This window comes from Myotis myotis, unplaced genomic scaffold (genome assembly GCF_014108235.1).
Source record: "Myotis myotis isolate mMyoMyo1 unplaced genomic scaffold, mMyoMyo1.p scaffold_m19_p_4, whole genome shotgun sequence".
Classification (NCBI taxonomy): Eukaryota; Metazoa; Chordata; class Mammalia; order Chiroptera; family Vespertilionidae; genus Myotis; species Myotis myotis.
In genome coordinates, this window is record NW_023416346.1 from 86091373 (window position 1) to 86113064 (window position 21692).

The 21692-nt window shown below is 42.3% G+C and overlaps 1 protein-coding gene across 3 annotated transcripts in view; it reads left to right on the top strand.

Annotated features, from left to right (window-relative positions):
• OPHN1 (oligophrenin 1) overlaps window positions 1-21692 on the top strand; it is a 604444-nt gene that overhangs the window by 296626 nt on the left and 286126 nt on the right. For all 3 annotated transcript variants that reach the window (XM_036304626.1, XM_036304628.1, XM_036304627.1), the window contains exons 9-11: window positions 8757-8886; window positions 12678-12778; window positions 20818-20909. In XM_036304626.1, coding sequence (XP_036160519.1) covers window positions 8757-8886; window positions 12678-12778; window positions 20818-20909 — 323 coding nt within the window. The remainder of the gene's footprint in view (window positions 1-8756; window positions 8887-12677; window positions 12779-20817; window positions 20910-21692) is intronic.

Here is a 21692-nt window from a genome sequence, read left to right on the forward strand (position 1 = left end):
CCTTTAGCTTTTTCTTATCTGTGAAGCTCTTTATCTGACCTTCAATTCTGAATGATAGCTTTGCTGGATAAAGTAATCTTGGTTGTAGGTTCTTGGCATTCATCACTTTGAATATTTCTCGCCAATCCCTTCTGGTCTGCAAAGTTTCTGTTGAGAATTCAGCTGACATTCGTATGGGTACTCCCTTGCAGGTAACTGACTTTCTTTCTCTTGCTGCTTTTAAGATTCTCTCTTTGTCTTTTGCTCTTGGCATTTTAATTATAATGTGTCTTGGTGTGGTCCTCTTTGGTTTCTTTTTGTTTGGGGTTCTCCGCGCTTCCTGGACTTGTAAGTCTATTTCTTTGACCAGGTAGGGGAAGTTTTCTGTCATTATTTCTTCAAATAGGTTTTCAATATCTTTCTCTCTCTCTTCTTCTGGGACCCTTATAATTCGGATGTTGGTACGCTTGAAGCTGTCCCAGAGGCTCCATACACTATCTTCGTATTTTTGGATTCTTTTTTCATTTTGCTTTTCCGGTTGGGTGTTTTTTGCTTGTTCGTATTTCAAATCGTTGACTTGATTCTTGCAATCCTCTAGTCTGCTGTTGGGTGTCTGTATAATATTCTTTATTTCAGTCAGTGTATGCTTAATTTCTAGTTGGTCCTTTATCACAACTTCGAGGGTCTCATTAGATTTCTTGTAGGTCTCATTAAGTTTATCAGCAGTTTTTAGAAAATTCTTGAACAACCTTAAAAGTGTGGTTTTGAACTCTATATCTAGTAGTTTGCTTTCTTCCATTTCTGTCATTTGTGTCCTTTTTCTTTATCTCCACATTTTTTATGCTTCCCTGTGTTGATAAAGTGGTTTTCTGTGCTTAGTGTCCTCTAGGGCCCAGTGGTTCAGCCTCCCCAAGTACCTGAGGAGGACACTCTTGGTGCTGCCCCCTGTGGTCTTTGTGCACAGTCTTGTTGTAGTTAAGCCTTTATTGTTGTAGGTATCACTGGGAGGAATTGGCCTTCAGGCCAATTGGCTGTGAGAATCAGCTGTGTCTGCAGTGGGAGAACTTCTGTGCTGGAGACACCCCTCTGGGGCAAGACTTGCTTCAATTGGGCTTTGGTGCTCACTGAATCTGCCCCCTGAGTGTGTCCTTTATGGTTCCATGGAGCTTCAAACTGGATGGTCCCACTCTGACCTCTGGGTACACTGGCTCCTGGATCTCTAGCGAGGTGGTAATCTAGCCTCTGCCTTAGGCTATCCAGCAAAAGCCTCCCTGCAGGGCTTGGGCAGGGCGGGTCTCATGGGATAAACAGGGAGGGGCTAGCAGTTATGGCTACTCTCAGAGGCCCCACTTCTCATTGTCTTGGCAATTGCTGGAAGCCCCTCTGAGAGAAAGCTGCTCTCGAGTTCCAACAGATGCCAGACAGTCCCGCTTCTCCCATCTGAGTCTGGGTCCTCAGAAACTCGCCCAGAACTGGAGCTCAGAGCCTGAGACTCCCTCCCGATTGAAAACGACAACCGCGCCCTCAGCCGCTAGCCCACTCCGTGTGTGCCTCTGTACCTTAGTATTTTACTTCCGCATTGCGCCTGCTCTGTGTCTCAGTATGCTTTTCTCTTTCCTTCTAGTTGTAGAATTTCCACTCAGCCAGCCTTCCTGTGGTTCTGGATGATGTCCGTTCCGTCTTTTAGTTGTATTTTTGAAGTGGTTGTGCGAGGCAGCAAACTCCCTTGTTTACCTATCCTGCCATCTTGGTTTTTTTCCATATTTTTTTCTTATTTATTTATTCATTTAATGAATGCTTGTGGATATAATGAATATGTATGGTGTGCCAGGCATTGTAACATGCCTCATACAATGAGGAATGGTAATTTTTATGTCTTCAATGAATATACAGTCTCTTGGTGTAGAGAGACATAACCACAGATAACTCATAATGCCTTTTGATAAATGCTATAATAAAATTAATACCAAAAATTTCAAAGATGCACAGAGAGTTTAACAATTGACCCACTAGTATAGTAAAAGAAGGCATCACTGAGGCAGTGACTTTGAACTAGTTGTTTCATTACATGAAATTTATAGGTGTGTTTTTAGATGAAAATGGTAAGTGGCAGTGGAAATAAATTTTGACTTGTTTGTTTAGGAGGATCCTGACATACAGTTGCTATTGTTGTTGTTTTTCTTTTTGGAGACTCTCATTACTGGGTAATTTCCTTCACCAGAATGTGAGAGCCCTTATCTTCTTCTGATTTACAAAGTATTCCTATAACCAAGTTAATCATTTAAATCTTCCTTCAAATATAACTTGATAAGTATGAGTTTTAGAAGCCTTTGCATTAATATATATGGTTAACTCATTTAGAGGACAGTGACTAGAATGGGTCCAACTAGATAGGGTAGCTCAGATCACCTTTGTCACTGTCATTTGATAAGATTTTTTTTAAAATTTATTTTTATTGTTGAAAGTATTACAGATGTCCCCTTTGTTTGTGTTTTACTTTTTCACATTGACCCCCTCCACCCCATACCCTCCCCTTCCAGGCCTTCACCGCTCTATTGTCTGTCCTTGGGTGATGACTACATGCATATAATTTCCCCAGTTAATCACTTCTCTCCCATCTTCCCTCTGAAATTCTTCAGTTTGCTCCATGCTTCTATTTATCGGTTTTATTTTATTCATAAGTTTATTTTGTTCATTAGATTCCACATATGAGTGAGATCATGTGATACTTTGAATATTTCATGCCACTCCCTTCTGGCCTGAAGTGTTTCTATTGAGAAGTCAGCTGATAGTCTAATGGGAGCTTTCTTGTAGGTAACTTTGCCTCTCATTTGCAGCTTTTAAGATTCTTTCTTTGTCTTTAATGTTTGCCATTTTAATTAATATGTGCCTAGGTGTGGGTCTTTTGGGGTTCAACTTGTTGGGACTCTCTGTGTTTCTTGAACTTGAGTGACTTTTTCTTTCTCTAATTTAGGGAAATTTCCTGCCATTCTTTCTTTGAACAGGTCTTCTATTCCTTTCCCAAGATTCTGCTCCTTCTGGTACCCCTATAAGGTGAATGTTGTTATGTTTCATGTTGTCCCAAAGCTCCCTTAGAGTCCCTCTTGCTTTAAAATTCTTTTTTCCCCATTTGCTTGTCTGAATGGATTTGTTGTTTTTTTTCTACATTATCTTCTCATTTGTTGATTCAGTCCTCAGCTTCTTCTAGTCTACTGTTGAATCCTTCTAGGGTGTTCTTTATTTCAGCCATGTCATTCCTCATTTCCAGTTGATTCTTATTTATTTTTACAACCTCTCTTTTCATGTTGGTGTAGCTCTCATTAAGACCCTTATAGTTCTCATTATGTTGCTTGTACGTCTAACTGAATTGTTTGACCACTCTTATCACCATTACTCTGAATTCTTTATCTGATAAATTATTTACCTCCATTTCATTTAATTCATTTTCTGGCAATTTCTCCTTTTCTTTCATATCTTTGTCTCCCCATTTTTGCTATCCCTTCGTTTTTGTTTCTATGTGTTAGATCAAACTGCTGTGCTTCCCGGATTGTATGGGTGGTCTTATGTAGTAGATATTTTGTGGTACCCAATGGTGTGGTCTCTTAGAACTCCTGAGCTGGGTCCTCTAGGAATTCCCCTTGTTTGAGTTATTTGGGTTCTCATGTTGTAATTGGGTCTTGAATGTTATTATCCTGTTCGTGAATGGAGTCTCCTCTCAGGCTGGCTGGCTATGTGGCTCACCCCAACCACATCTTGTGAGCTGTCATGGAGATGCTGACCGAACAGAATAAAATATAACACAACAAAACACAAAACAGAAGAAATAAAACAAAAATGCACACAAGACCCGTACAGCACCAACAAAAGCAATGACCAGAAAATAGAGAATTGCAAAAGAGAAAAGAGAGCAATAATGATAGAAAAAAAGAAAGAAAAATTATGAGGAGAAAATAAAACAAAGCAAACAAACAAAGCACAAACAAAAAACAACCAAAAAAGGGAATATAGAATATGTAGATGCAGAGCTGAAATAAAGAAAATAAGAATAAAGAATTAGGGTACTAGAGGAAAGAAAATGGTTTAAAATAAAGGAGGGAGGTAAATGAAAATAAAATACAAGAAACAATTTGAAAAATAAATTAGAGGAAAAAGCAGATTGACCTAAAACAAGGAAAAAATAAGATGAGAAATCAGAAGAAAAAGAAAAGAGAGAATGAAAAGAGAAAAAAAAATAGTAATAAAAAAAGAAAAAAGTTGAGTAGGAAAAGGGAAGAGGAAAATTAGATATATGAAGGAAAAAAATGGAGACTAGAATATTATTATTCAATAAAGCAGATAGATAAAGATAAATTTTAGAAGGGAAGAAAGAAAAGAAAGAAAAAAGAAAAGAGAAGACAAAAGGGAGAAAAAAAGTGAAGTGGCATTCGTTTTAGCCAAGTTTAGTGTCCCATGGGAGCTCTCTTTGGATCCCACCCTTCAGTCTGCCAGTTCTGGGCTCCTGTGAGGTACTTGAGTGCTAACCACTGTCAGGAACTGACCTCCTTTGGCTTTCAGCAACCTGCTTGAAACTCCAAGTTGATCCACATATGCACAATTTGTGTCTGTCTCCATAGGCCTTGGCTGCATACAGGAGGGGCCAATCTGCCCTCTAACAGGTTTGTTAGCAGCATAGGATGTAGGGCTGAGGCAGCAAACTTTTCCTGGTTCCCTGGGCTCCACCTCTGCCTGCCTTTGCCTGCTATCCAGATGTCAATCTTAATCACTCAAAACTCTGTTTCTGAAAGGGCTCTAGATGAGGGAGGTGCTGTTTAGTTTACAGGGAATGTGGTAGGTGTGTTTCTCAGTCCCAGAGCTATTCCTCCGTGAGTGGACCAAAATATTACTCTGCCCTTGACTAGGCAGAGATCCTTGTATGGAGACTAGCGGGGTTGGCTGGAAACCTGGAGTTTTTTTTTTTAATATATTTTTTATTGATTAAGATATTACATATGTGTCCTTATCCCCACGTTCCCTCTAGCCACCCCCCCCCCCCCGCTCATGCCTAACCACCCCCCCCCCCCCGTTGTCCGTGTCCATTGGTTAGGCCTATATGCTTGCATATAAGTCCTTTGGTTGATCTTTCCCCCTTACCCCCACCCTCCCCTACCTTCCCTCCAAGGCCCAACAGTCCAATCAATGCCTCTCCCTCTCTGGATCAGTCCTTGTTCATCAGTTTATGTTGTTCATTATATTCCAAAAATGAGTGAGATCATGTGGTATTTATCCGCTCTCCAGTTCCATCCATGCTGTGACAAATGGTAAGAGTTCCTTTTTCTTCTTCCTCTTCTTAAAGAATACCTTTCAGCATTTCATATAATGCTGGTTTGGTGGTGATTAATTCCTTTAGCATTTTCTTATCTGTGAAGCTCTTTATCTGACCTTCTATTCTGAATGATAGCTTTGCTGGATAAAGTAATCTTGGTTGTAGGTTCTTGGCATTCATCACTTTGAATATTTCTTGCCACTCTCTTCTGGCTTGCATGGTTTCTGTTGAGAAATCAGCTGACAGTCGTATGGGTACTCCCTTGTAGGTAACTGACTGTCTTTCTCTTGCTGCTTTTAAGATTCTCTCTTTGTCTTTTGCTCTTGGCATTTTAATTATGATGTGTCTTGGTGTGGTCCTCTTTGGGTTCCTTTTGTTTGGGGTTCTCCGTGCTTCCTGGACTTGTAAGTCTATTTCTTTGACCAGGTAGGGGAAGTTTTCTGTCATTATTTCTTCAAATAGGTTTTCAATATCTTGCCCTCTCTCTTCTTCTGGCACCCCTATAATTCTGATGTTGGTATGCTTGAAGTTGTCCCAGAGGCTCCTTACACTATCTTCATATTTTTGGAATCTTTTTTCTTTTTTCTTTTTCGGTTGGGTCTTTTTTGTTTCTTCGTATTTCAAATCTTTGACTTGATTCTTGGGATCCTCTTGTCTGCTGTTGGATCTCTGTATATTATTCTTTATTTCAATCAGCGTATGCTTAATTTCTAGTTGGTCCTTTTTCATATCCTCGAGAGTCTCACTAGATTTCTTGAGCGTCTCACTAAATTTATCGGCGGTTTCCATAAAATTCTTGAAAAACCTTATAAACGTGGCCTTGAACTCTATATCCAGTCATTTGCTTTCCTCCATTTCTGTCATTTGTGACCTGTTTCTTTGTCTCCGCATTTTTTATGCTTCCCTGTATTGGTAGAGTGGTTTTGTGTGCTAGGTGTCCTGTAGGGCCCAGTGGCTCAGCCTCCCAAGTTACCTGAGGTGGACACTCTTGGTGTACCCCCTTGTGGGCTTTGTGCACCGTCTTATTGTAGTTATGCCTTGATTGTTGTAGGATCACTGGGAGGAAATGACCTCCAGGCCAATTGGCAGTGAGAATCAGCTGTGTCTGCAGTGGGAGAACTTCTGTGCTGAAGACACCCTTCTGGGGCAAGACTTGCTTCAGTGGGGTTTTGGTGCTCACTGAGTCTGCCCCCTGAGTGTGTCCCTTATGGATCTGAGGAGTTGTAATCTGGATGGTCCCCCTCTGACCACTGGGTACACTGTCTCTTGGATCTCTAAGGAGGTGCTAATGTAGCCTCTGCCTGAGGTTACACAGTAGGAGCTACGAAGAGAACTGGAGATTCCCCTTCCTTTTTTGGAGTTTGGAGGTACCCTGATGAGGCCCAGCTGTGAAGCAATGCAAGCCTCTGTGGGGCCTTGGGCCTTCTCTTGGAAGTTCTGGGTCTGTCTGGCCCAGCTTCAATTAGGTAATTTTCAGGTTGCAAATGGCTGGGGCATTCATATGCAAAAGCCTCTGCTGCAGCCTGGGTGGGGCGGGGTCTCAGGGAATCAAAGGGCGGGGCAAGCAGCTATGGCTGGTCCTCAGCCCTGCCCTAAGGGGCCGCGAGTCTCACTGTCCCAGTAATTGCTGCAAGCACCTCTGAGGGAAAGCCGACCTCAAGTTCCGAGTTCTGCCCGCTGCCAGACAGTCCACTTTCTCCCTGTATGAGTCCTGGGTCCCCAGAGACTTCCCAGAACCGGAGTTCAGAGCAGTCGGGGGCTTGTGACTCCCTCCCGATTCAAAAAGACAGCCACGTCCTCAGGTACCAGCCCCTTTCTGCGCGCGAGCCTCCGTACCTCTGCACTTTACTTCCGCAGCTCCTCTGGCTCTCAGTGTGCTTTTCTTTCCTTCTAGTTATAGAATTTCCACTCAGCCAGCTTTCCTGTAGTTCTGGATGATGTCCGTTTTGTGTTTATGTTGTTTTTTTTGAAGTTGTTTTGGGAGGCAGCAATTTCCTGGTGTTTATCTATGCCGCCATCTTAGTTTCTCAAAACCTGGAGTTTTTATCAGCTGTTCTGTGCAGGGATAGTAACCAGTCTGGTTCCTGCATATGGAGTGGGTGGCCCCTCCTGTAATCCAGTCACCGATGCTCCTGAGACTGTTCAAAACCCTAGGCTTGGCTTTTGCTTTTGTTTCCTCTGAAAAGGTCAAAATGCAGGATCTGGCATGCAGGGATCCTCATGGTGGAACAGGTGTATCACCTAGGGCAGGTTTTTGTTTTTTTTTTCTTCTTTTTTTCCTGCCATGTGGCTACTGGGAGCAGCTAGTTCCTCTCAGCAAAAATGGCCCTTTAGTTTTCGGGGCCTACAACGAAATACTTCTGGCTGCTGCTTTTCCACATCTCCCTGTAATGCTTCTACCCAGCCTCTCCTTAGGCACCTGAAGTCCACACCTCCCTCCCTGCACCAAAGTCTCAAGTGAGTAGCTACAGATGAATACTCCTGTGCTCTGAGGTTAACAAACAGCAACAGTAAAAAACAACGGAATGAAACAGGCTTTCTCTCCAACTGACTCAGGTTTACCTACTCCAGATTCCATTGCAGCCAGCAACCCTGCCACCTTTCATGGCTGGATGTTATGTGGGCCTCGGATCTTGGCTCTGGTGCTCTGGGCTGTGGATACCAGCCTGAGTTTGGAGCCTCTATCTTCTGAGGGAACAGACACTCCTGTAACCCAGTGCTCCTCCCTCTCTCGCCCCGCTGGCCTGCCGCCCCTGGGAACTGGGTCAGCTCCTCTTGTGACCTCACCCTTCCTACATGTCTCCACATGTTTTCTGTCCTTCCTTGATATAAGTCGCCTCCTCAGCTGGACCTCAATTGGTAATTCCAGATGAATGCACTCCAAATTAGTTGTATTTCCTGTATGGCCTTGGTGCACGACAGGTCTACCTGTTCGATCGCCATTTTTTTTTTTTTTTTCTCATTTGACAATCTTGAGATTAAATGCTAAGGACCTCTAATGATTTTTATACCCACATTTCAAACTGTATTTTGCCACTGTGTTTTAGTTTTGAATTTTTAGAATATTACTTCTTACCATTAGCTTTTGTTATTCATGGTTATGAAAACATAGGTTTTCTGTTCACCTATCTTCAAAGAAAGCACCCTCTTATACATTTTATTCTAATGGTCAGAATTTATATCAGAGTTCAGTAGGCAGTAACTTTACTTGAGGCAGAAGTTAGAAGTTGCTCTCTTGGTGAAGCAGTCGTCAGTCTCATGCTCAGAATTCTAAGAACCCTTATTTATTTCAGTCTTATATGATTCCTATTAGAAAAAAAATCTCCAAAATGTGGTTTTATGGGTACATTGCTATTTATGTTGCTGTGTTGTAACATATGATAAGAGCCAAGAAAACTCTGGGTCTCTGACCAAAAATTGCTTATTTATGATGATGATGATGATGATGATGATGATGATGATAATGTCTTGACAGACAAGAAATCATTTCTCCAGTACTCGAGAAGAGATGGAAGAACTTAAGAAAAGGATGAAAGAGGCTCCCCAGACCTGCAAACTTCCAGGACAGCCAACAATTGAAGGCTATCTCTATACCCAAGAGAAATGTAAGTGGGAATACAGGATACCCACTGGTTTTAAATAGGCAAGCACCTACTGCTTCTTCACCCTTCCAAACTTCAGGCATCAATAATGATCACAGACCTGAGAACTATACCTCTTTGGAGAGAAGTCTTGGAATAGTGAAAATAAAAAGGAAGGATAAATTAGAGGGGAAAGTTAAGGAATTGTTTTCCAAAGGCTCTATGATAATAAGACTGCAGGTTTTCTCTGAGATTCAAAATGGGGATTGTTAATCGTTTAGTCATTTTAATGACTCTTTTACTGGGGCAAAAAGGGAGATAGGGGAACGGAGGCAGAAAAATAATATTTATTATACCTACTAAGTGCTTTAAGTACTGCATCTCATTTAATCTTTGAAACCATTTTGTCGGAGACATTTTTCACATGAGACTACTGAGGCGTAGAGATATCAATAGTTGAAAGTCAGCCAACTGTCAAGTAGCAGCCTACAAGTAAATTCATATGTACGAAAAGTCAAAACCTATGCTCCTACCTCCATACTTTGTAACTTCCACTGCCTTAGGATTACATGGTTGCCCATAAAACACAAAATAACCATTGTGATTTCAGTGGGCAAGGCAATTGTTCACTGATAGCCAAGGAAAATGTGTTAACTTATCCATTCACCAAACATTGCAGATGATTCAAGTTTTCCTGCCTCCTAAATTACATTATGGAAACATGTATATACTGTTTGATTTTCCTTATGAACTATGACCTAACGCCTGTAAAGCCTGTGATTTTATTCCCTTCCCAGAATTATTCTACCTGGAGAGTAGGCAAAAGAGGCTACCCAGAGGTTACCAGTGGCAAAAACCACTGCAATACACAAAGCATATTATCGTAGCAGTGATGTTATTTTGCTTTTCCTCCCTTAGAGCAATTAAAGTTTGATGGTTTTCAAAGATGTGTTCTTCCATTTGTCAGATTCATTCCTTCAACTCTGCATTGCAGGATTTCTCAGTCTCAGCACTACTGACATTTTGGGATTGGTAATTCTTTGTTCTAAGGGGGGCATACTATGTATTATAGGATGTTTAGCAGCATCTCTCCCCATTTATTTTAATAGAACTCCCTAGGTGTGATAATCTGAAATGTCTTTAGATGTTGCCAACTGTCCTCTGAGAGGCAAAATTGCCTCTGGCTATGAACCACTGTAATATTATAAAAGAAGTATAGAATAATGGGTTTCTAATCTTGGCTCTAATACTATTTAGCTATATGATCCTTCTATGTCCCCATTTTCTAATTTGTCAAATAGATATGGCATTGCTACTCAGTTGAATGTATATTTACTGAGCATCCTTTTTTCCAGATAATATTCAGTGCATTAGGCATACAAAAAAACTGAAAAACCTTCATTTTTGCCCTCAAGAAGTACACAGTTTGATGAGGAAGATGGACAAGCATGTTAATAATTATAATGAAATGCATTGAGCATATATATAAGGGATATCTATAACAATAAGAGAGTAATACGCTAATTAGACTGGACATCCTTCCAGACAACCTTCCAGATGAAGCCAGGACTGTGAGGAAAGCCTGTGTCCTGGGTGCCTGCCGGTGGCCGAAGGGAAACCCGCGTCCCGGTGCTGGAGGGAATCCTGGGTCCTGGGTGCCTGAGGGAAGCTGGTGCCAGCAGCAGGGGGAAGGAAGGCCTACTCTTGCATGAATTTTGTGCATTGGGCCTCTAGTATGTATGTATATATCTATACATACTAGAGTCCCGATGCATGAAGATTTGTGCAAGAATGGGCCTTCCTTCCCCCGGCTGCCAGCACTGCCTTTGCTCTGGCCCGGAGCCACCTTTCTGCCTTCCCATGCTGCCCAGAGGCCTGGAGCATCTGGGGCGGTGCAGAACACCCCCCGGTTGCTCGGTGCCTGTGTATGCAAAGCAACCCACCATCTTCGTTGGGTTAATTTGCATGCTCACTCCTGATTGGCTGGTGGGTGTCACAAAGGTACAGTCAATTTGCATCTTTCTCTTTTATGTGTGTGTGTGTGTGTGTGTGTGTGTGTGTGTGTGTGTGTATGACTCTCACTGAGAAAGTTATGTTCGAATTGGAACTTGAATTATGAGAGGAATCCTGACATGTAAAGAAAAAGGGAAATAAAACTCCAGGTGTATACCACTGCATGAATAAAGGCACAGAGGTGTGTGAGGATATAGTTTATTTGTAGAGTCTTGATTTGCCAAATATTGTCCTGGTTTATATCTGTTGTCCTGATGTAATTAACAGTGGTGCCCCATTCATTCTTAAATATATTTTGAATATGGATGGTAAATTATACGGTCACATATTTATTTGGTAACTGAAAGTAATTCAATGAGACTGGAACACAGATAAAATTAGAAAAGGCAATGTTGAAACAGCAAATATGATCATAACGTAAAGAGCTTTGTGGGCCAACCTAAGGAGTTTTCAGATAATGGAAAAATCATGGGTGGTTTATAATGAGAAGAATAACAGAGATATATAGTTAAAATATTCCTCTAACAAAAGAGTAGAGAATGGACTAGAAAGAATGGACTAGAACAAAGATGGGGGAAACCAAAGAGAAGGTCACTGAAATAATTACTTGGAAAATTATGATTAATTTTGCTTGAAATATCTTATAAAACATGAAAAAGATAAGTCAGCAATAGGGTGTGGGACTAATTTAGTTCTAGAAGAGATGGAGGCTATGAGACTGCTGAAAGACATTTAGGGGATAGAATGGGCAGAACCCAACCACCAATTAAATGGGGCACATTACAGGGAAATAGGAACATTGCCAAAGTTCTTGAGGATTTCTCAGTCAAGTAGGGAAATCAGACACGAAAACATAAAGCTTTAATACAATGTTGAAAACACAAATGACTTCCTCTTGTCAGTTCTCTGATTTAGTTCCTATCATTAACTTGTGCTCTAGAAAGGCAAATAATATAATAAACGAGACAATGATTTTATATAATAAAAAGGTAATAGGCAAATTAACCCTCATACCCTTACAAGATGACTGCCTATGACCAGGCCGGCAGGGGGGTTAGTGAGGGATGACCAAACAACTGAGCAAGCAGGCTGCATAGGGTAACCAGGCCGGCAAGGGGGTTAGTAAGGGATGACCAAATGACTGAACAAGCAGGCTGTGTGGGACAATCAGGCCGTGAGGTGGGTGGCAGGGGTGACCAGGCCGGTTGGGGGGGGTGCAGTTGGAGGTGACCAGGCCAGCAGGGGGGCAGATGGGGTGATTAGGTTGACAAGGGGGCAGTGAGGGCAACTAGGCTGGCAGGGGGGGCCGTTGAGGTCAACTAGGCCGGCATGGGGTGCAGTCAGGGGTGACCAAGCTGGCAGAGGGGGGCAGTTGGGGGCGACCAGGCTGGCAGGGGGGCATAAACTGGCAGTTGGACATCCCCCAAGGGGTCCCGGATTGGAGAGGGTGCAGGCTGGACTGAGGGTACCCCCCCCCCCCCGTGCACAAATTTCATGCACCGGACCTCTAGTAATATCATAAAAAGCCACTTTGTATTGAATGTCTGTTGATGACAAGGTTCCAGCTTATGCAATAAGATGTGTAGTGGCAGCATTCATAGGGAACATGGCAAGGTGTATGATTTGGAGCAAGCCAGAGCAGATGTGGAAAGAGTTGATAAGGTTTCTGATCTCCATATGTGTAGGGGTAGATCTGGAGCATGACCCTGAAGGCCAAGGTGTACACAGCTTCCATCTTGGGGTCGGACTGACCATGCAGCCAAAATATTAATTTGTCATCTCACTTTTGCCTCTCTTTCTAGGGGCTTTGGGAATATCCTGGGTGAAATACTACTGCCAGTATGAGAAAGAGACCAAAACACTCACCATGACGCCAATGGAGCAGAAGCCAGGTGCTAAGCAGGTCAGTTCTTTATGGTGCCACATTTTTTGCAATGCATCTGTGACTACATCTCAGAAGAGTGTATATGTTGACTTAGCGTCAAAGAACCAAATCCATCACTATCATGTGAAGCCATGGCTTCATATGTTCTCTTTGGGCCAGATACATCTCAGTTGAGCAAAAGATCTCTGTTAATTATGTCAGGCCTTTTGAAAGTGCCTCTACTTTTTCATACCATTTACTAAATTATTACAACTGCCTGTCACATTGTACAAAGAAAATTTGCAAAAGTATCGATGAATTGTGAGTGGAGAATATATCTTACTTTTAAGAAGGCTCTATTATAGGATTCCTTTAAATAACAAGAGTTGAAAATATAAATAATTTACCAAAATTCCTTTTTAACAGAGTTAGTCTGTTGTCTAAACCTATTGGAATAACCTATTCCTCACAGTCTATGTAATAATACTCAAATATCTTTAAGCAGTTAATGCCTCTTCTCATGCCCTCCAAACTTTCCTCCACTCTCCAAAGTGGCAGAGGACTTTAACACACTCAGAACATAATTTACTCATCTGGAAGAACCTGATATGCTATGTTATGTTTGTTAAGTTAGACCATAAAGCTAAAACTTTTATTCTGTCATCTCACTTTTGCCTACCTTTGCAGGAGTTTTGGGAACACACACACACACACACACACACACACACACACACACACACACACACACATACATACACACACACACACTCATACTCCAAGATTTCTTTTTCTTTTTTACAGTAATTTTATTTATTTATTTTTTAATTTTGCTTTATTGCTTAAAGTATTACAAAGAGTATTATATATGTCTCCTTTTTTCCCCCCTTCTTGACATTCCCCCGGCTTCCCCTATCCCCAGTATCTTATGTCCATTGGTTATGCTTATATGCATGCATATAAGTCCTTCGGTTGATCTCTTACCCTCCCCCTCCTGCCCCCCAACCCTCCCCAGCCTTCCCACTGTAGTTTGATAGTCTGTTCAATGCTGCTCTGCTTCTGTATCTATTTGTGTTCATCAGTTTATAATGGTCTTTATTATCCATAAATGAGTGAGATCATGTGGTATTGTTCTTTCATTGACTGACTTATTTCACTTAGCATAATACTCTCCAGTTCCATCCATGCTGTTGCAAATGGTAAGAATTCCTTCTTTTTTACAGCAGTATAGTATTCCATTGTATAGATGTACCACAGTTTTCAAATCCATCAATCTGCTGATGGGCACTTAAGCTGTTTCCAAATCTTAGCTATGGTAAATTGTGCTGCTATGAACATAGGGATGCATATATCCTTTCTGGTTGGTGTTTCTGGTTTCTTGGGATATATTCCTAGAAGTGGGATCACTGGGTCAAATTGAAGTTCCATTTTTAACATTTTGAGGAAACTCCATACTGTCTTCCATAGTGGCTGCACCAGTCTGCATTCCCACCAGCAGTGCACGAGTGTTCCCTTTTCTCCGCATCCTCTCCAGCACTTGTCGTTTGTTGATTTGTTGATGATAGCCATTCTGACCGGTGTGAGATGGTACCTCATTGTTGTTTTGATTTGCATCTCTCAGATGATTAGTGACTTGGAGCATGTTTTCATATGTCTCTTGGCTTTCTGAATGTCCTCTTTTGAAAAGTGTCTATTTAGGTCCACTGCTCATTTTTTGATTGGATTGTTTATCTTCCTTTTGTTAAATTGTATGAGTTCCCTATAAATGTTGGAGATTAAACCCTTATTAGAGATAACATTGGCAAATATATCCTTCCATGCAGTGGGCTTTCTTGTTGTTTTGTTGATGGTTTCTTTTGCTGTGCAGAAGCTTTTTATTTTGATCTAGTCCCACTTGTTTATTTTCTCTTTAGTTTCCAATGCCCTAGGAGCAGTATCGGTGAAGAAATTGCCTTGGCATATGTCTGAGATTTTGTTACCCTTGGATTCCTCTAGTATTTTTATGGTTTTCCCATCTAATGTTTAAGTCCTTTATCCATTTTGAGTTTATTTTTGTGTATGGTGTAAGTTGGTGGTCTAGTTTTATTTTTTTGCATGTATCTGTCCAATTTTCCCAACACCATTTATTGAAGAGACTGTCTTGTCTCCATTGTATGTTCTTGCCTCCTTTGTCAAATACTAATTGAGCATATTGGTTCGGGTCGATTTCTGGGTTCTCTATTCTATTCCATTGATCTATATGTCTGTTCTTGTGCCAGTACCAGGCAGTTTTGAGAACAGTGGCTTTGTAATACAGCTTGATATCTGGTATTGAGATCCCACCTACTTTGTTCTTCTTTCTCAAGATCGCTGCAGCTATTCAGGGTCTTTTTTTATTCCAGATGAATTTTTGGAGCGTTCGTTCTAGGTCTGTGAAATATGCTGTTGGTATTTTAATGGGAAGTGCGTTGAATTTATAGATTGCCTTGGGTAGTATGGACATTTTAATGATGTTGATTCTACCAATCCATGAACATGGTATGTTCTTCCATCTGTTTATGTCTTCCTCCATCTCCTTTTTCAGTGTCCTGTAGTTTTCTGAATAGAGGTCTTTTGCCTCTTTAGTTAAGTTTATTCCTAGGTATCTTAATTTTTTTTGGTGTGATGGTAAATGGGATTGCTTTTTTAGTCTCTCTTTTTGTAAGTTCACTATTGTTGTATAGAAATGCCATAGATTTCTTGGCGTTAATTTTGTATCCTGCTACATTGCCAAATTCATTTATCAAGTCTAATAGTTTTTTGATAGAGTCTTTAGGGTTTTTTATGTACAATATCATGTCATCTGCGAATAAGGACAGTTTTACTTCTTCTTTTCCAATTTGGATGCCTTTTATTCCTTCTTCTTGTCTAATTGCAATGGCTAATACTTCCAGTACTATGTTGAACAGGAGTGGTGAGAGTGGGCGTCCCTGTACTCCAGGATTTCTTAAGATAAAAGCTGATAGAGTGTTAATATGCTAAAGTAGTTCAATGTTTCCTTTTTTTAAAAAAATTATTTTTATTGATTGTAGAGAGAGGAAGGGAGAGAGATAGAGAGATAGAAACATTGATGAGAGAGAAACATTGATCGGCTGCCTCCTGCATTCTCCTCCTGGGAATACAGCGTACAATCAGGGCATGTGCCCTAACCAGGAATCAAACCATGACCTCCTGGATCATAGGTCAACACTCAACCACTGAGCCACACCAGCTGGGCTCAATGTGTCCTTTTAATTGTCTCTCAGACAGGGTCTTAGTGATGATATTTATTTAAGTATTTTAATTCCTTACAAATTGACAAAGTGAAACAATGTGACCTGTTAGCATTGAAAGATGTGGTACATGAAGACCCAATTTAGGTAGAAAGGTAATTAGGTCAATTTTTCTCTATCGTGTTGCTTTGCATAGAAGATCTTGATTGTGTGGCTTGTCCATGGAAAATTAGAGAGGACTGAGATTTAGTCGCAGGCTGCCGAAAACTGCTTTTTTTGTTCTTTAACCACACATTTTGTTACTCTGCTTCGAATGTCAACTGGAGATGGGATTCAACTCTAATGAAGCGTACCAAATGGTATGAAGGTTTTTCAGAACCTTCATCCATGTTTTCTTATGGGCCTGTTACTCATTCATGACTTCAAAATTTTCCTTACTTTTCAGTCTGCCAATGCACCTTTAGATGTGATTCCAAAGTACTGAACTTGTTTCTTTTCTGTTAGAACTGAGCTGATGTACCTGACTGGCAAGTGCTTATAAGCAATACTGTCCTGCAGTGTTTTCTTTTTATACATACACTAGAGGCCCAGTGCATGAAATTCGTGCATGGGGGTGGGTTCCCCTCAGCCCAGCCTGCACCCTCTCCAATCCAGGATCCCTCTCACAATCCGGGACCGCTGGCTCCTAACTGCTCACCTGCCTGCCTGCCTGCCAGCCTGATCAACCCTATCTGCCTCTGCCTGCGGGCCTGGGGGCCCAACTGGCCCCACCTGACAAACTGGTCGCCCCCAACTGCCCATCCTGGCCAGCCTAGTTGCCCCTAACTGCCCCCCCCCCCCACCAGCATGGTCGCCCCTTACTGCCCCCTGCCAGCCTGGTCACCTCTTACTGCCCCCCCTGCAGGCTTGGTCACCACCAACTGCCCCTCCCCTGCTGGCCTGGTCACCCCCAACTGCTCCCACTGCTGGACTGTTCACCCCCAACTGTCCCCCATGCCAGCTTGGTCGCCCCTCACTGTCCCCCTCTGCCAGCCTGGTCTCCCCATGCAGCCTGCTGTTCAGTTGTTTGATCGTCCCTCACTAAGCCTCCTGCTGGCCTGATCGCCCCACACAGCCTGTTGTTCAGTCATTTGGCCACCCCTCACTGCCCCCTCTGCTGGCCTGGTCTCCCCACACAGCCTGCTGTGTTCAGTCTTTTGGTCGTCCCTCACTAACCCCCCTGCCAGCCTGGTTGCCCCACGCAGCCTGCTGTTCATTTAGTTGCCCCTCACTGCCCCTCCTGCTGGCCTCATCACCCCACACAGCCTGGTGTTCCGTTGTTTGGTCGCCCCTCACTAACCCCCCTGCCAGCCTGGTTGCCCCACACAGCCTGTTCAGCCATCCGTTCGGTTGTTTCGTTTGTGATGGCCGCTTAGGATTTTATATAGATAGATTACTTTCCAAATCCTGGACTTGAAAGTTCCTTTCTTAGAAAGTAAGCTCATTTAGGCCCTTTCTCTCCTGCTCAGAGGTGCCTAATGCAAAACTCAAGACAGAGGAAGTGGATGCCTCTTTCATTTCCTCTTAGCATATAAGAGCAAGCCCTCCTTTTAGTTTATCTTCCCCTATTCCCTTTTCACTGAGTGGCTGCTTGCAAAACCACAATCCTATCACAGCCTTAGTAGTTTTACTGTGGTATTCCTTATGGAATGGAAAGAGGAACATGGTTTTCCATTATGAAGGGAGGGGAGGTGGAAGTAATTACTTGAATTTCCTCAATTATAGTTGGAAATGACTTCTTCTTGTCAGTTCTCTGACTTAGTTCCTATCATTAACTTGTGCTCCAGAAAGGCAAATAATATAAACAAATGAGACAATGATAATATCGTAAAAAAACACTGTGTATTGAATGTCTGCTGTGTGCCAGGTGCTGAATACTTTCCATCATGTGCCTCATTTACTCTCCCAGTAACACTGTGAGGTATGGTTAGCTGAATATGAAGATGGAGGAATTAGCCCTCTTTCTGACTATGGTACTTACCACTGTTCCCTATTATTTCAGCCTAACAACTTCCATTTGTGTTGTGCTGCTCACTTTACAGATCACTTTCCCAAACACTGTTTTATAAGATATTCATCCTTTCCCTGTCAGATAGTTGTGCAAGAAGAAACAGTGCTACCTTTTGAGTCTCAAGAACTGGTTTTAAATCCTAGCTGGCCTAGTACCATAGTTTTTTACTTAGTACTAGTGGCCTGGTCCACGAAATTCGTGCACTCAGGCAGGGGGATCCCCCAGCCTTGCCTGTGCCCTGTCACAGTGCAGGAGCCCCAGGATCCATCGCCCCAAAGAGGTAGGCCCCGCCCATCTATCCATGGCTCCTCGATGGATTTCCCCAAAGAGGTAGGCCGAAGCTGGCAGATGCCTGTGGACCTTCAGGGGCAGGTCATGGGGGAGGCCTGCAGACCCCTGGGGGCAGGCCCACAGTGGAGGCCTCCCTCTGTGCATGCCTGCCCAACCCCCAGCGCAGGCGTGTGAAGACAACGGCCTCCGCCACTGCCCTGCCCCCAGGCCGGGCCTGCGGCAGAGGCCTTCATCTGCACCTGCAGGCCTCACCCCTGCCATGGCCCCACCCCTGTCCACAGTGCTGCAAGGTCCCACTTACCCACGTTTGCTGTGCATGCCCCTGCTGAGCTGTTGTGACGTTGCAGCATCCTGGACAATTTGCATATTCCTCTATTATTAGTATAGATTTATTTATTTATTTATTTATTCATTTATTGTAGCCCTCACCTGAGGATATGTTTTTTATTGATTTGAAAGTGAGAGGAAGGAGAGAGAGAGAGAGAGAGAGAGAGAGAGAGAGAGAGAGAGAGAGAGAGAGAGAGAAAGAGGAAGAGGGAAAGAAGAAGAGAGAGAGAGAAACATCAATGTGAGAGAGAAACATGGATCCTGACAGGGATTGAACCCACAACATGGATATGTGCCCTGACCCGGAATTGAACCCGCCACCTTTTGGTGCATGAGACGATGCTCCAACTAACTGAGCCATGCTGGCCAGGGTAGCATAGAAACTTTTTGATCTTGAATAAATTACTTTTTGCTTGGTATCATTTGTCTTCTTAGAAAAATAGCAAGGATGATAATGTAGTAAACATTTATTGAGTGCTGTTTATTATGTACTAGAGATATAAAGATAAATAAAACATTGCCCACATTCTTGAGGATTTCTCAGTCAAGTAGGGAAATCATTCACGAAAACATAAAGCTTTAGTATAATGTTGAAAACATATAATGGCAATGTATGTGATTTGGGAAGGATTTTAGAGGAAATGAAAGTAAATTGCATGTTGTAGAACCAGTAAGAGTTTAGCTAGGCAAATAATATACATAATCATTTTAGGTGGAGGAAACAGTATATGCAAAGTTATGGAGTCACGAAAGAGCATGATTCATGTATGAAATAAGAGTAGTTTTACACTGATGGAGGTGGTTGCAGGGGAACCTGGAGTGGAGGGCAAGACGTAGGCCCCTGAGCTGTGATGCCACTGAATGTGAGGGAATTCAGAATTTAAAGTGGGAGGGTGCGTACATAATGCAGTTGTTAATCACTCTCATCTTGAGCAACTAACAATGCTTGATATTCTAAGTGCTGGGGCAGGGAAGGCAGATTGAATGATGAATTTAGAGTTGAGTTTGCATAGTGCAGGAGCAGCAGAAGAATAGGCTTTTGGTGGTTGAGTGTGTCAATGAGAGAAAATAATTGGATTATCAGCTGTGCCGGCCAGTTTAGATGGTACAGTGCTTAGGTATAGACCTGGCATTTGGGAAGTGTTTCTGAATTTGAGACAGTAAGGTGGGTAGTATTAATCTCATTTAATACTGGTAGACTGTGGATTTAAGATTCAGAGAGTGAAAATTATTTGCCCTGGGTCATATACCAGTAGCTAGTAAATGGCTTAACTGAGACAAGATCCCAGGTTTTAAGCTTCTTAGTTTATTGCCATTTTCACTATACCAACATGGGTGACTTTGGGTAAGCCATTTTACTTCTCTGAGCTTCCTCCAAGGATTATGAAGAAAGTTGGTTTATGAATACCTAGTGTAATATGTGGCACCTAGTAGGGGATTAATAATTGTTACTTCTCTTAACTATATCACATTGTATTTGTTGAAATAATAGAGGAAAACTTAATAGTGTGGGACTGGGGAATTTTAATCTGTGGAGAAGGTGGATTTCATTGGCCTTGTTAAGTGCCTACAAGGCTAAGGTGGGCCAAACCATTCAGCACATACGAAATACCAAATGCTACCTTAACTAATACACACATTGAATTATTTTCCTTACTCCTACCCTATCTTTGGATCATTGCTTTTGGAAGCCCTGTCATCCTCAAGAGTCTAGAAGTGAGGAAGAGAAATGTTTGTCTCCCCCCTCCTCCATCAGCAGCTTTAATGGAAGGAGGGTTGCAGAAAACCACTTAATCATAGCAATCTCCCTACCTAGACATCTAATGAAAAGTTTATTTTGGACACTTAATGTGATTTTGGGCAGCCTATTTCTCCTTCACTCCCCTTACATGATGTGAAATGAGCTTCCTATTTAATCTAGTGCACTTGGAAAAGAGTGATGGCCCACTCTGAATATAATTTTCTTTTCATCTCAGCCATTTATTGATTTTTGCAGCAGGGAGAAACCATCTGCCATCTTGCTGCAACTACTGTCTGAAGGGACAAAGGCTCTCAGTGAAGCTATATATTGCTCCTGCTGCCCTGACAGATGCCTTCCAAGTGACAACGAAGGACACTACAGGGTGCAGAAGCTTTTGCACGTTTTTCCCCAAAATTGACTATTAATTCTTCTCTTCTATCAGGGGCCCTTGGACTTAACCCTGAAGTACTGTGTGAGAAGGAAGACAGAGTCTATTGACAAGAGGTTCTGTTTTGATATAGAAACTAATGAAAGGTAAGCTGTGCTGGTGTGAATTAACAATGTCCCATGTACTGTGCTGAGCCTGGGTAAATCTTTTCCTCTGTCATCTCTTGTTGATGAAAATGAGCAAATCTATTCATGACATTATTGTCTTGGCTCTTCTGGCTACCCTTCACAGGGATCCCTGTTAGACCTGGCCCAGTGTTGGTTCTCTCTATGCAAACTTCAGTCCGCTTTGCCTCACCTGCTCTAGGCAGAAAAAGTCATTCCTAGGATTTAATTTGCTATCATATATGCAAAAGGTCAGTGTTTGATGATGTTGCAAAAAGGACAAGATAACAAAACTCATTCTTTTTAAAATCTCCTAATATCCTATATAATAAAAGGCTAATATGCAAATCGACCAAACTATGGAACGACCGGTCGCTATGATGCACACTGACCACCAGGGGGCAGACGATGAACGCAGGAGCTGCCCCCTGTTGGTCAATGTGCTCCCAAAGGGTGAGTGCTGCTCAGCCAGAAGCTGGGCTCATGGCTGGCGAGTGCAGTGGCAGTGGCGGGAGCCTCTGCTGCCTCTGCAGCAGCACTAAGGATGTCCGACTGCCTGCTTAACACATTAAGCACCATGTCACTCACTGTACTTTCTGTCCAGACCTTGTCAGTCACTAATGACTGACAGTATACTTTTCATTCAGGCCACGTCAGTCACTGTTGACTGACGATATACAATTTAAAAAATTATATTCTTCTGTTATTAAATTTTAAATAATTTGGAGATCATAAAAGAATGTACCTAAATATTACTTGTTACCA